This window comes from Neolamprologus brichardi, chromosome 7 (genome assembly GCF_056152115.1).
Source record: "Neolamprologus brichardi isolate AB-2024 chromosome 7, ASM5615211v1, whole genome shotgun sequence".
NCBI classification, from domain to species: domain Eukaryota; kingdom Metazoa; phylum Chordata; class Actinopteri; order Cichliformes; family Cichlidae; genus Neolamprologus; species Neolamprologus brichardi.
In genome coordinates, this window is record NC_142110.1 from 57588912 (window position 1) to 57603474 (window position 14563).

Genomic DNA, 14563 nt, shown 5'->3' on the forward strand with positions numbered 1-14563 from the left:
TTGGAAAGGAAATCAACAAATTCGGGATGAAAATGCAGACACCACTACGGCGCCAGCTGTATAGGCCCAAGGCTGAAGCCGGACAAACACTCCCTGATAACGACTGTGATATGACTATTCTCCCCATCCCATGCAAGGCCACCTGGATTGGCTGGAGGACTGTTTACTTAGCCTGATAGGGCGAAGGACACTGTCTCAGCTGAACTATGGACACGCACACACACACACTTACACTGATAAGCACTCACTCATCTCCCCCCCCCTTCTCCAACGCCTTCGTTGCTTCTTGTCCCCCGGGAACACGAGGCGGGTCTGGGCCCGCGCTGTACAAGAGACGGCGCTGTGGAAGGATTGCTGCTGTGTTGCCTGGGGCTACTCCTTATCCCCTACCCAACCCTGTGGCTTGTTATGTCTTATTATGTTGTGACGTGGACATTCATGTGCTTTTTTGTGCAGAGGAGTTTTTTTGTTTCCTGTTCTCGTGCTGTCCTACCATGGAAGCACAGCATGAGGGGAGGTCTCTTTTTTCCTCTTGTACCCTCCCGTTGTGTGGACATTTCGGTGTTTTTCTGTAACGCTACCTATCTCCGACTTGTAACCCCATGTAATGTTTGTGTCTTGTGTGTAAGGTCAGGGGGGGTCTCCATTTCGCAGCAGGGCAACCTGTATGTGACAAATAAAGGCTTTCATTCATTCATTCATTCATTCATATGGCTCAATTCCTGTATTGGTTCACCATGCACAACACAAGTCTGCGACCTGCCACAGAGAAGGCTCTGTCGCCACAGGAATGAAGTAGTCCGTGGAATTGACAACATGAGTTTTAAACTGGACCTCATGGTTTTCTCTAGAGCAAAAATAATTAGGAGCTCAGACAGGTAAGAAGGGGCTTGGCCGGTAAGTGCCTTAAAAACAAAAAGTAAGAGTTTAAATTGGATCCTGTAAGGAACAGTGACCCAGTGCAAAGAGGCTGGGGTTGTATGCTCCTTCCATTTAGTGCCAGTTAGTGCCGAAATTTCAAGTTATTTTCTCGAAATTTTGAGATAAGTAACACGGAATTTTGAGTTAGTGCTGCCAATCGGTAATCTACGTGGTAATCTACGTGAATGATGTCATTTTCTTGTTACCCGGAAGCTGAAGCCCTCAGCTACAAATGACATAGCTAAGCTACCAGTATTATAGCCAGTCATGAATGCACAAATTGCTGAGTATTTTCAGTGTGGCTTCAGAAATGATGAAATCCTTGTGTTATTAGCCGAATCACATGGCATTACTAACGGAAAACATAATCTCGAAAGCGCCAATATGTTGCGATCCGGTTTTGAGTGGCCATTCCTCTGAGCCATATCCTTCCAGGTAACAACAAAATGACATCGTTCATGTAGATTGCTAATTGGCAGAGCTAACTCAAATTTTTTAATTACTTTTCTCAAAATTTTGAGTTATGGCCCTGGCCATAATGTCTCTTGGTGGCTGTTTCTTGTTCTGTCTGTGTCTTTAAGTCCCTGCAGGTCCCTGATTGGATAAGCTGACGGCTGCTGATTGGTCCCCTGATCATGGTTGCTTTAAAAATCCCTCACCAGCAGTTTATTGGGGCAGCAACTGACAGCAGCATAGACCTGACCCTGGCCTCCAAACTCTGTGATATTTGTGATTCTCGTGACTTACTGAGCTTTGTACTTAGTGTGTACATTAGTTTTCACTTGTAAATAGCACATTGTAAATAGCACTGAAACAGAAGGGGTGAGCTGCCTTATTATTTTTCCTTGTACTGTTTTCTCCTGTTTATTTCAGTTAGGGAGTTAGGTGTAGCGTTTGTAGTTTGTAGTAGCTTGTTTTGTTTGTTATTTTGGCCTTTGTTCACCCCTTCCAGGTAACAACAAAATGACATCGTTCATGTAGATTGCTAGTTGGCAGAGCTAACTCGAATTTTTTAATTACTTTTCTCAAAATTTTGAGTTAATAAGTCGAAATTTCGAGTAAATAACTCAAAATTTCAAGTTATGAATACTTTTTTGTGTGTGGTGGAAACGAGCTTCCATAGTCTTTACCTTACAATATAAACCTTGAAGGGTTTGTAGGTGTAATTTGGTCCTGTATAAATAAAATTGAACTTTATGATGCTATGATCTTTTCTGATTAATGTATTGGGTTTTCTGCTTGTTGGCTTGAACATCATACCAGAGCCTTCTGAATATTTGGATGAACTTCTGTCTTGGTAAGTTTTTATTTTCAGTTTTATTTGCATTTTTAAATAGTTTTCTCATTGGAATCATGTAAGGCTACATTTATGAACAAGAAACTACATTCCTGGACAAGCCCTGTTTTTCATTGAATACATTTTAATAATCAGACTAGCTGTACTTACGTTGGCCAGCCCTCCCCAGTCGAGACAGTGAAGAGGGTCAAAAAAGCCCACAGCACATTGTCATAATGGAACTCATACTTTTTCCACTCTCTGGGCATGGCGGCCACCTCGTCTTTGTCATAATCTAGGAATTGTCCTCTGTAAGAAATAAAGCAAGTGGAGACAGGCACACAAGAAGTAGCATTTGAAAGTTTAGTTACTTAAGCTCTGAAATATGAAGTGAGGATGTAGGGATTTTTTTAGACCAACTTGCAGTCTTTCTCCAGGCCTTTGGACTCATCAGTGCAATAAAAGAATTTCCCCTTGAAGAGCTGAACTGCGATGACGGCAAAGATAAACATGAAGAGGATGTAAACAATGAGGATGTTCAGCACATTCTTCAGAGAGTTAACCACACAGTCAAACACCGCCTGAGGACACAAACAGATTTTAAATTTTAAATGAAGAAGATTACACAAAATTTGTAAATATGATTTAATGCTGGTTGTTTTGTTACTATGCTGCTTTCTTAACTAGAGCTGTCTACAAAATGACTACTAATTAACTGCTACAGTGCTCAGCATAAATTAGTACACCCCACTACATTTGTCAGAAAACCTTTAGTTTCCTTTCAGAATCAACATTTTCTATGAGATACTATACTACAAAATATTCCCACAAATGTGGGCCATTGATTGCAAACAAGATTTGTTTATTTGTGCACACAAAAAAGTGATTTTCCTAACAAATTCATTCAAGCCCATGTCGCAAAAATGAGTACACCCCAATTATAGTCTTAGGAGAAAAGCCACGCTTAAGACTTCAAAATTCGAATTAACAGGCATTCAAGCACAGGTGAGTCTAATGATTCATTTAAGAGATGTCCAGCAGACAGGTGACTATAAAAGGACATTACTTAACAAAGAAAAGCCCTTCCCATTTCATGCTGTCAGCAATGGCTCCACATGGAAGAGAAATGTCACAAAATCTGAGAAAGGAAATAATTTCTTTACACAAAAAAGGTGAGGGCTACAAGAAGATCAGAAAAGCTTTACATATCAGTCAAAGTACTGTAGCAAAAGTGATCCAAAAATGTAAAAAAGATGGAAATGCAACCATTGTACAGAGATGTCCAGGCCCTCCACGTAAGTTAACATCTTGACAGGAGCGTCTTCTGATGCGAAGGGTTGAAGAACATCGCCATGCAAGTTCACTGCCATTAGCTAAAGCAGTAGAAAGCCAAACTGGAGTGACCGTTTCCTGTGACACCATACGGCGCACACTTCAGAGGAATGGCATGCATGGGTATCGTCCATGAAGAAAGCCTCTCCTAAAGCCCATGCACAAAAAAGCACGCCTAGAATTTGCTAGGGCCCATGCAGAAAAAGATGAAGACTACTAGGACTCTATAATCTGAAGTGATGAGACAAAGATCACTGTTTTCGGAACTAATGGTTTCAAAACTGTATGGTGTGGTAAAGGTAAGGATTTCAAAAAGAAATGCATGGTGCCTATAGTGAAACATGGTGGTGGCAGTAGTGATGGGATTTCCGGCTCTTTTTAGAGAACCGGCTCTTTTGGTTCGGCTCACTAAAAAGAGCCGGCTCTTTTGGCTCCAAACCGGCTCTTCAGGTTGTTTTGTTGCTTTAATTAATTTATTATTAACAATAATATAAAATTATGCACAAAAGGAATTACTAATGTAAAAAAAAAAGTGGTTTTATTTATATATTTTTTATATATAAATATAGGCGGTGGCCCCTAGAGACGAAACACATACAAACTCCAAAACACATTTCTAGCATGAACTGAACTTCCAAAACAGAACTACCTAGATCACTTAAATTACACAATTGAAAGCATATGTGTATTGTTTGTGTATTTATACACAAGCACTCATATATATTCAAATAATTTAAAAAAATGTTCATTTACCTGTTATTACCACACACCAAATCCGGTCGTTGGTACTTGCTGGCTTGTGTAGCCACTAGGTAACAAAAGCTCAACACGAGCACTTCTGTTGTCTTTTGTACGTGCTTCAGAGTTCATACCTGTTTTGAAATTTGTACATTCTTTCTCTGTAGGGGCCACTGTAAATATACTTTTATTTTTATTCACTTCACGTAAAATATAATAAATAAATACATTACAAAAACCAACTATTCACATTTCAACTTTTAACTATTTAAATTTCTTTTTCCTTTTACAAATTTAAAGTGAAACAACACAAAACACTGCAAACCTCAACAGAATTAAATATAAATTAAAATATAAAAACAAAAAGAAGATGCATATTCTCTGTCATATGGACCTGCATGAATAAACTTTCTGAATCCTTTATCATCTGCAACTGAAAATAGTTGTGGATGATTACTATACCTTTCTAATGTGACGTTGTTGTCCCTGGCTCTTTCTCTCTCTCTCTCTCCCTCCCGGTCTGTTCCTGTGCTACTGAGTGTAACTACCGCCCCTCCCCCCTCATCCCAGCTTAAAGCACAAGGCTTACATGCGGAGTGAGGCGGAAAAAAAGTGCGAGAGAGAGGGTAACGGTGTGTTCACACCGAACGCGATGGACGCGAATAGAGCGTCAGGTTTACATGTAAAGTCAATGGAAAAGCGCGATGACGCGCGATTGTGGGTCCCGCGAAAATTCGGAAGCAGATTTGCGTCGCGAAAACGCCAAAACGCGTGAAACGCGCGTCAGTGTAGCGCGTCTGGCGCGTTTGACTCGCGAATAAAACCACGCGCGTCAGTTTTTGTGTTGCATTTTGTGCATACGCGCGTTTCGCGTCTACCGCTTGAGTTGGAAAAATCTGAACTCCAGCGTCAAATCGCGCCGCGACAACCAATCAGGAGCCTGGTGACGTGGCTCTGACCTAGGTCAAAGGGGCAGGTCCAGCCAAAGCCCTTGATTCTTCATTCAGTATGGAGGAAAAGCTTATCAGTGCTAATCACCCGGAGCTATATGATGCTAGCTGCTACTTCTACCGAGACAGGAATAAAAAGGACCTAGCTTGGAGACACATAAGTGAGGAGATCGGGCAACCTGGTAAGTTCATTCCTTCTTTTTAATTTTCAGACTGACCCGATGAACCCGCGCAAAAGCTAGCAAGCCCGCCTACTGTCCCGCTATTTTCCCACTGATGTACAAATACCTTTCCGCTAACAAGATAATGCGTTTATTCAGAGGACATCTGCAGGAGAAAGTGGAAGAGCCTCAGGGACACTTATAATAAGGAGAAGAAGGCAGAGAAGGAGAAGAGGAGTGGGTCTGCAGCAGGATCGGGGAGAAAATGGAAGTTCTTCGCGGTCATGGGGTTTCTGGACCCCTTCCTCACCCCGCGGGAGACAAGCGGCAATATGGTGCGGACCGTGGAGAACTTCTCCCCCGAGGACCAGGGACAGCCCGAAGAGGCAGCAGGGGAGTGTCAGTCAGAAGGTATGTTTACATAGAGTTAATGTAGGCAGTTAATTTATGCGTGTTGTCATACAGGAATATATTTTGTTTATTAATAAACAGTATACAGTAGTCCCGCTGTTCATCCGTCACTGCCTCGCCTTTTCGCTGATTTTTTTATTGCACCGTACAGCTTTCAACAATGCGCATTGCATTCTGCAGCCCAAATGACAAATCTCCTCCATGTCGTGTCTCCTGCGCTTGCCAAACTTATCATGTTTGGTTTTGATAACCATCACGTCCAATAGAAAAAAACAGCACAAAAACACTCATAACTATGACCCTAGAAAAAGCGCGGCATAATACTTTTACGTTTTAAAATCGACAAAGGTTTTCACTTTGAGAATCAACTTGTGAGAACTGTGACTACTGTTCATGTGCTGCAATAAATGAGAGACCACTGTATATAATAATAAGTATATAATAATATAATATTCTCTATGACTATTGTCTTCAACCTGTTAACATTTAATATTGTCTTCATAGAGTCAAGTAATCATGCAGCAGAGTCCTCAGCTGTCTCTTCTCCTGGCTCTCCAGTCTCTGGTCCCTCAGCTCCTGCTGCTGCACCCACAGGTATGAACATCAAGCACTGACAGCTTTTTACTTGCTTGGATTCCCTTGTGATCACCTTTACTAAATATCTACAACCAATCTGTTTATATCATGTTTTTATTTTCAATTTTGAAAATGAAAATCTAGTAGCAGCCTTCTCATTACTTTGTGTTGTTTTGTGCTGTGTTTTACAGGCCCACAGAGGAGGACAGCTCGAAGGCGGGCAAGGGACGGGTCCCAGGACGGTGGAGCTGGCCATCCTGGAGTCCCTAAAGAGGGACTCCAGGATGTTCCTTGTTCCTGTTCTGGAGAGCATGCCGCCTCAGACCCGAGAATTCGTGAAATTTCAAATTTATAAATTAGCTTTTGAAAACAGCACAGCTGTGTTAAATTTGGAAACATTGGACCCTAATGATCAGTAGTTTTCTGATGAGGCAGCAGCTCTCCAGGGCAGAAACAATGTTCTTATTTTTCTCCTCCTTCTCCCTGAGGCTCTTCCACTCCAAGCTGGGTCCTTTTTATTCCTGTCTCTCTGTAAATAGTTAAATTTCATATATTTATGATAAATGTTTTTGTTAATGAATTTATATATTTTTTCAAATAAACATTTATAATGACAAAATGTCTCTGTTCTACTACACAGCAAATATTGGCACCCGACTTGACACAAGTAGAATTTATTTCATATTATACTAATGACAAAACATACTAATACGGTGGGATGCAAAAGTTTGGGCAACATTGTGAAAAGTAATTATTTTCTTGTACAAATCATTGGTTGTCACAATAAAAATTGTCAGTTAAATATATCATATAGGAGACACACACAGTGATATTTGAGAAGTGAAATGCAGTTTACAGAAAGTGTGCAATAACTGTTTAAATCAAGCAGGTGCATAAATTGGCAACACAAAAAAAGAGAAATGAAATAAATATTTAGTGTATATCAATGTGTGTGTCTCCTATATGATATATGTAAGTGACATTTTTCATTGTAACAGCGATTCATACAGGAAAATAATGACTATTAATAAGGTTGCCCAAACTTTTGCACCACTGTATATAGGAACATAGTGAAGACAAGTTACTTAAGAGAGTAAAAACAGGTTCGTTTATTTTGGAGTAGAGCTCCATTTATTAAGAAAAAATTAAAAGGACAGGAACACTCTTTAGAGGTTTGTGGGTGGCCGTTGTGGGGAAGTCACTCGGACTTCAAATAGGCTACTCCTTTGGTTGCCAAGACACAGCTCCCTCCGCCGAGAAGTGAGCCATGAATTTCTCCCTCACCAGGACAGCCTCTCTGGAGGAGTTGTTTGCTGCCATACGACCCAGGCCTTGCAACGGCTCCACCACAGCAGGTGCCCCTCTCTCGTCCACACAGCGCAGAAAATTGTGGAGAACACACGTTGCCTTCACACACTTCTCCGCTCCGTCTAAATAAAAAGGAGTGAGTATCACTACAAAGGTTAACTCAGTGGTCCTAATGCTACAGTTTGATATCAGCAAACACCGAGCGCATACATTGATATGACACCACAGACATGCTATCATTCAAACACTGATAACAGCATAAATCGAATTAAATCGGGACTTGATGAGACCTTCTGAGTATCACTAGAAATATTATAAACAGTCGTCTCCGTACCACAGTTTGCTATAAGTAAAAACCGAGAGCATTCACTGTTAGCATAGCACATCCATGTTAGCAGTGTATAAATGGATGGTTTAGCATGTATTAGCACAGGTATCAATAAAGGACTACCGTATTAAATACTTTTACTAACCTCAGGCAGATGGACAGGCGCTCTGCAGGTGGGATTGAGCGCCTGTAGTTGGTGTCTAGGCGGGCGATTCTGGGACCGACCCGGGGAAGCAGGTCCTCAAACTGGCCGAGTGAAAGACGGTGATGTCGCTGAAATCGGCCGTCATCCAGGCGCAGCTCCTGGAGCAAATGGTGAAACTCACCAAACTGCTCATGCCTCTGGAGGACCTGATGGACCCAGGTACGGCGAGGGCGTCTTTTACGCCGCTGCTCTGCTCTCCACAGTACATACAGAAGGAAGACTCTCTCTTCAAGCGCTAACTCGACAGCTGCCATCTTGCAAAGATACCGGTCTGGCACAACTTCCTCCCACATTTCCGGTTCACGCGCGTCAAAATATCATATTTTGACGCGCGTTGGATTTTTCTTGGACACGCGTTGAGGCGCGAATGTGCACGCGTCAAATTAGGGGCGTTTGGGGCGTTTTTGTTCGCGTCCATCGCGTTCGGTGTGAACACACCGTAAGAGAAAGAAAAAAAAAAACACAGCTTGCGATAAGGAGCCGGCTTGCGTCGTTCACGTCAAAGATCTGGCTCTAAGAGCCATTTCGTTCGCGACCGACACATCACTAGGTGGCAGTGTCCTTATGTGGGGCTGCATGAGTGCTGCTGGTGTTGGGGAGCTGCATTTCATTGATGGTATCATGAACTTAACAATGTACTGCTTTATAATGAAGGAATAGATGCTGCCATCACTGCGTGCACTTGGTTGTTGTGCACTTTTCCAACACGACAATGATCCAAAACACACATCTAAAGCTACTGTTGCATTTCTGAAGAAGAACAGGGTGAAGGTGATAGACTGGTCAAGTATGTCTCCTAATCTGAACCCAATCGAACACCTGTAGGGTATTCTGAAGCGACAAGTTGAGCATCACTCTCCATGCAGCATCCAGGCTCTAAAAGAGGTTATTCTCGAAGAATGGAAAAAGATAGATGTTGCAATATGTCGCCAACTTGTTCATACCATGCCTAGAAGACTTGGTGCTGTCCTTGAAAATCACAGTTGCAATACAAAATACCAGATATAGTAGTTTTTGTTGCAGGGTGTATTCATTTTTGCTTCAACCAATTTGAGTAAAACTGAAGATTTTGTGATTTAAGTTATATTATTAACCTTATTTTCATGTTATGGAGTGTTCACTAAAACTCAGCTTTGTGAAAATTTGGGAAAGTGGTTTTTTTTTTGTTCATTGAGCTACTGATTAAATTTGTACTTTTTAAAGGGGGTGTACTCATTTCTGCTGAGCACTGTATGTATGAATCAGATTTCTTTGCAAGATACAGGAAGAGACAGCATAACAAGCAAGCTGGAGCTTAGAGGAAATTAAAGTAAGACAAGTGAAAGGGGACAAAAGTCAGCTTGCTGTAATTACAAATGACCAAATGAAAGAAGTAAACACTAAGCTCCTCCACAGCTTCAGTCCTTGAAAAAAACAAAAAAAAAATCAAGACATAGGAGAAAAAATATTGGTGACCGCCAGTGCTACCTAGTGGCCTTCTAATAGACACGCCTGTGGTATCAATTTCAAAATTGTCAAGTGTTATCACATTGAAAAGGTTTTCAGAAAACTTGACCTTTGAACTTGAGGTCACTGAGCTTCAAACTTGTCTGAGATCTTCATTAGATGCACCCATGGCATCAATTTTAAGTGCCTATGTTACCTTGTTTTCAAGTTATCACATTATAAAACTTAGGTGTTCATGCCATTTAAATATTACTGCCACTAAGTATAAAATAGTGCAATAAGCGCACTAGTTTTAATAGTGCAATAAGAGCTAAAGTGGAGACCTGCCTGCCAGGCAAAGGGAATTAAACAAGTCCTAGAATAGAACCTTGAGTTTTGGCAGGCGCTTGATGGTCTTCAGAGGCCTGAGAACTCGAAGAACCCTCAATGACTTGATAGTGCTGATGTCCTTGCCTTTGGTTCCCCTGTGAACAGCAAATATGTTTAGACCACACAAAAAGGTATCCACAAACAATATGCAGTTAATGTAATCTTTGTCAATATTACTAACAAAAGCCATATCTGAAATTAGACCGTATGTTGTAACAGGGTTTGATTGTGGTAGGATGTGAATGAGGTGTGTTTAGATCAGCTGGGTGACAGAGAGATGCAACAATAGCCTTTCTGGATATGAAGAAAAAATTGAAATATTTTTATGAAAGTTTATTAAGCTCGATGCATGATGGTCAAGAAGTACAGATCAGCTTAGACCATAAACTATGTGGCAGTGTTGTACTGGGTGGGCATCTGTGATAACAGGGTGAATGCTCATACATTCTGCAAATCAGAGTGCCTGAAGGGGATTGTGGAGCAGGAGGAGATGAAACTTAACAACCAGGGAAATCTGGCAACTAGCCCCCTGCATATTACCCTCAAACTTATTATGATTATACAGTTTTTAAAAAACTTAAAACTCCATAATTTAATTTAATAATCAATATTAACCCTTTAATATATAAAAAAAACTGAACAGTTTTGATTCTTATATACTGAGACATGGGCTTATACATGAAGGTATGACTTCTAACAGACCACTGGATAATTTTTTTTCACTGCAAGTGTCAGAGAAAATTCAGTGCTTGATGACAAGATGAATATCAGTGCCATGCTTGTAAATGCAGTGCTGCAGTCAGGACACATTCCAAGAAAGTTGGTGAGTGTCTAATTGAAGAAACAAAGAGCCACTGTCCTGGCAAAGTAACATGACATATATTAAAAGCTTCAACCACACTGGAAGTCACGTGGTCACCAGAGACCATAAAAAGTGAATGCCATTTGACAACTTTAAGTGACTACAGGCAAAATGACTGCTGACTACTAGCTACTTCAATGTCATATATATAGCACTAAATCATAACAGCTCTTTATATTTTAAGGTAAAGACCCCTACAAAAATAGAGAGAATACTCAAACAATCAGACAACCCACTATGACCAAGCACTTGGTGAGAGGTGGAAAGCAAAATCTCCCTATTAACTGGAAGAAACCTCCAGTAGAACTAGGCTCAGGGAAGGTCAGCCAAGAGAGACAGGACAAAAAGTCTATGCAAAATTTGATGCAAAGTGTGAAAACACACAGAATAAAAACAGGTTAAAAAGAAGCAGCCAGTACATCATCATCATAAGCTTAATCTTAAAGATAGAGTGATTGTCTGTCTCCCAAATCAAAACTGGGGACTAGCTCTAGTGGGGCGATCGTGGCTCAAGAGTTGGGTGTTCGTCTTGTAATCGGAAGGTTGCCGGTTCAAGCCACGGCTCTGACAGTCTCGGTCGTTGTGTCCTTGGGCAAGACACTTCACCCGTTGCCTACCTGTGGTGGGGTGGCTGTAGCTCAGGTGGTAGAGCAGGTCATCTACTGATCGGAAGGTTGATGGTTCGATTAGTATGCATGCCAAATATCCTTGGGCAAGATACTAACCCCAAATTGCTCTCCAATGCATCCATCGGAGTGTGAATGTTAGCTATAAAGCACTTAGAAAAATGTGCTTGTGCGAATGGGTGTGAATGGGTGAATGCACAAGTTGTGTAAAGCGCTTTGAGTGCTCAGATGAGTAGAAAAGCGCTATATAAGAACCAGTCCATTTACCAGAGGGCCCGGTGGCGCCAGTGTCCAGCAGCCTCGCCTCCGTCAGTGCGCCACAGGGTGGCTGTGGCTACACTGTAGCTTGCCATCACCAGTGTGTGAATGGGTGGATGATTGTGTATAGTGTAAAGCGCTTTGGGGTCCTTAGGACCAAGTAAAGCGCTATACAAATACAGACCATTTACCATTTACTCTACAGAAGAGGGGCCTGAAAGCTGAAGACTCTGCCTACTATTCTATTTTTAAACACCTTAGAAACCACAATTAAAATCAAAATTTCAAAAGTGAAGTGCTCTGTTGGCATGATATGGTATTATGAGGTCTTTAAGATGAGATGGGGCCTTGAGGCAAATGTTGTTGTGATTTAGAACTATATAAATAAAACTGATATGAAATTGAATTGAATTTTTCAAGACCTTGCATATGACAAGAAGGATTTTAAATTTATTCAAATTGTCACATCACATGTGCTGGTACACTGGTACAGCACATGCGAGTATAATTCTTGTGTGCAAGCTTCACAAGCAACAGAGGTGTGCAAAACACAATAGCATAAGAACAAAGCAAAATATAAGAATAGGAATCTGAGAATTATAAGAATAAATATATGTACAAATATAAGAATGTATGCGCATTACTGAATAAGTATGCCAAATATGTATGTATACATATTTATATATATATATGTGTGTGCGTGCATGTGTGTGTGTGTATAAATATATAAAATTACGTAAAATAAACTACACAGAGGTTTAACAGAGAGCCAATGAAGAGCAGCTAATATGGAATAAATATACTCTCTCTTTCTAGTACCTGTCAGTACTCCTGTTGTAGGATTTTGGATTAAGTGGATTAACTTTCAGGATGATTTTAGAACAACCTGATGATCGTAAATTAGAATAGTCCATCCTAAAAGTAATAAATGCATAAACTAGTTTTTCAGTATCATTCTGAGACAGGGTGTTCCTAATTTTAGAACTATTGAACAAATGTAAGAAAGCAGCCCAGCACATTTGTTTAATTTGTCACTGAAAGACCAATGTTAAAATGACTTCAAGATTCCTCAAAGTGTTACTGGCCAAGACAGTAAGCACCTGGTTAGATACCATGTTTCTAAGATTTTTAGGGCTGAGTACAATACCCCCTCTGTTTTATCTGCATTTAGAAGCAGGAAATTAGAAGTCATCCAGTTTTTTTTTGTCTTTAAGAGCTTCCTGCAGTAATTGGTGTGTTATCTAGCTTCATGTATAGATAAAGCTAAATTCAGTCCACTGTCAGAAGAAGACCGTAAGAAATTATACCTACATCATACTCCAATCGCTGTAATAAAATATTATGTTCAACAGTATCAAACGCTCTACTAAGCTCTAGTAGGATAAGTACAAAGGGAAGCCCACTATACACTGTCAAATAAAACATTCCTCTGCAAATGATCAGACAGCTGTTTTACAACTACTCTTTAAAGAATTGTTGAAATATATGTTCAAGATTGGTCTATAATTAGTTAAGACATTTGGGTCAAGTGACAGTTTTTTAAGTAATGATTTTATTACCACCACCTTGAAGGCCTGCAGAGTAAAATAAAGATAGACTTATCATTTTAAGTACTAATTAAAATGTAATTCTTTCAGGCTTCTTTAAGAAGTCTTGTAGGAAGAGGATCTAATAGACATCCTGATAATTAACAGGAAGTAATTACTGAATTTAACTTTGATTATTTAGTGTAAATAAATATCAGTACCACTAAAATCTGTGGTACTAACAATAGTCAGTTTCAAAGTGATGTGGTTTAGTGCTGGACACCACTCATTCAGCTGGACCCAGTGTGTACCGCACTGGGCATACCTTGCTTTCCAGCCATATTGAGCAATCCATCTTGACAGTGCCAAGCGCTATCTATCTATACAGTACATTGCAAAAGTTTTAGGCAGGTGGGAGAAGTGCTTAAAGCATTCTTTGCTGTAAACAAAGACTGCTTTCAGAAATATAGATAATTGTTTATTGGCCACAAATGTATTCTGCAGCAGGGCAACAACCCCAAACACACAGCAAAAGTCATTAAGAACTACAGTGGCTTACAAAAGTATTCGGCCCCCTTGAACTTTCTCACATTTTGTCACATTACAGCCACAAACATGAATCAATTTTATTGGAATTCCACGTGAAAGACAAATACAAAGTGGTGTACACTTGAGAAGTGGAACGAAAATCATACATGATTCCAAACATTCTTTACAAATAAATAACTGATAAGTGGGGTGTGCGTAATTATTCAGCCCCCTGAGTCAATACTTTGTAGAACCACCTTGTGCTGCAATTACAGCTGCCAGTCTTTTAGGGTATGTCTCTACCAGCTTTGCACATCTAGAGACTGAAATCCTTGCCCATTCTTCTTTGCAAAACAGCTCCAGCTCAGTCAGATTAGATGGACAGCGTTTGTGAACAGCAGTTTTCAGATCTTGCCACAGATTCTCGATTGGATTTAGATCTGGACTTTGACTGGGCCACTCTAACACATGGATGTGTTTTGTTTTAAACCATTCCATTGTTGCCCTGGCTTTATGTTTAGGGTTGTTGTCCTGCTGGAAGGTGAACCTCTGCCACAGTCTCAAGTCTTTTGCAGACTCCAAGAGGTTTTCTTCCAAGATTGCCCTGTATTTGGCTCCATCCATCTTCCCATCAACTCTGATCAGCTTCCCTGTCCCTGCTGAAGAGAAGCACCCCCAGAGTATGATTTTGCCACCACCACATTTGACAGTGGGGATTGGTGTGTTCAGAGTGATGTGCAGT

At 40.6% G+C, this 14563-nt stretch overlaps 2 protein-coding genes across 2 annotated transcripts in view; one reads left to right on the top strand and one right to left on the bottom strand.

The window, feature by feature from the left end:
- LOC148102245 (voltage-dependent N-type calcium channel subunit alpha-1B-like) overlaps window positions 1–14563 on the bottom strand; it is a 224611-nt gene that overhangs the window by 124664 nt on the left and 85384 nt on the right. The window contains exons 20-22 of the mRNA XM_087842717.1: window positions 10020–10116; window positions 2618–2778; window positions 2369–2506 (exon numbers count right to left, since the gene is read on the bottom strand). Of these exons, the coding sequence (XP_087698843.1) occupies window positions 2369–2506; window positions 2618–2778; window positions 10020–10116 (396 nt within the window). The remainder of the gene's footprint in view (window positions 1–2368; window positions 2507–2617; window positions 2779–10019; window positions 10117–14563) is intronic.
- Window positions 4936–6422, top strand: LOC148102248 (uncharacterized). The gene is made up of 3 exons (XM_087843933.1): window positions 4936–5399; window positions 5538–5789; window positions 6294–6422. The coding sequence occupies exons 1-3, from the start codon at window positions 5276–5278 to the stop codon at window positions 6401–6403; spliced, it is 486 nt and encodes a 161-aa protein (XP_087700059.1). The 5' UTR covers window positions 4936–5275; the 3' UTR covers window positions 6404–6422.

What these genes read in the sequence shown, in the direction of transcription:
- LOC148102248 (XM_087843933.1), top strand. Translation starts at nt 5,276, where the DNA reads ATGGAGGAAAAGCTTATCAGTGCTAATCACCCGGAGCTATATGATGCT. An exon ending in TGAGGAGATCGGGCAACCTG is followed by an intron (nt 5,400 to 5,537) that starts GTAAGTTCATTC and finishes GCGTTTATTCAG; the next exon opens with AGGACATCTGCAGGAGAAAG. An exon ending in AGGGGAGTGTCAGTCAGAAG is followed by an intron (nt 5,790 to 6,293) that starts GTATGTTTACAT and finishes TTGTCTTCATAG; the next exon opens with AGTCAAGTAATCATGCAGCA.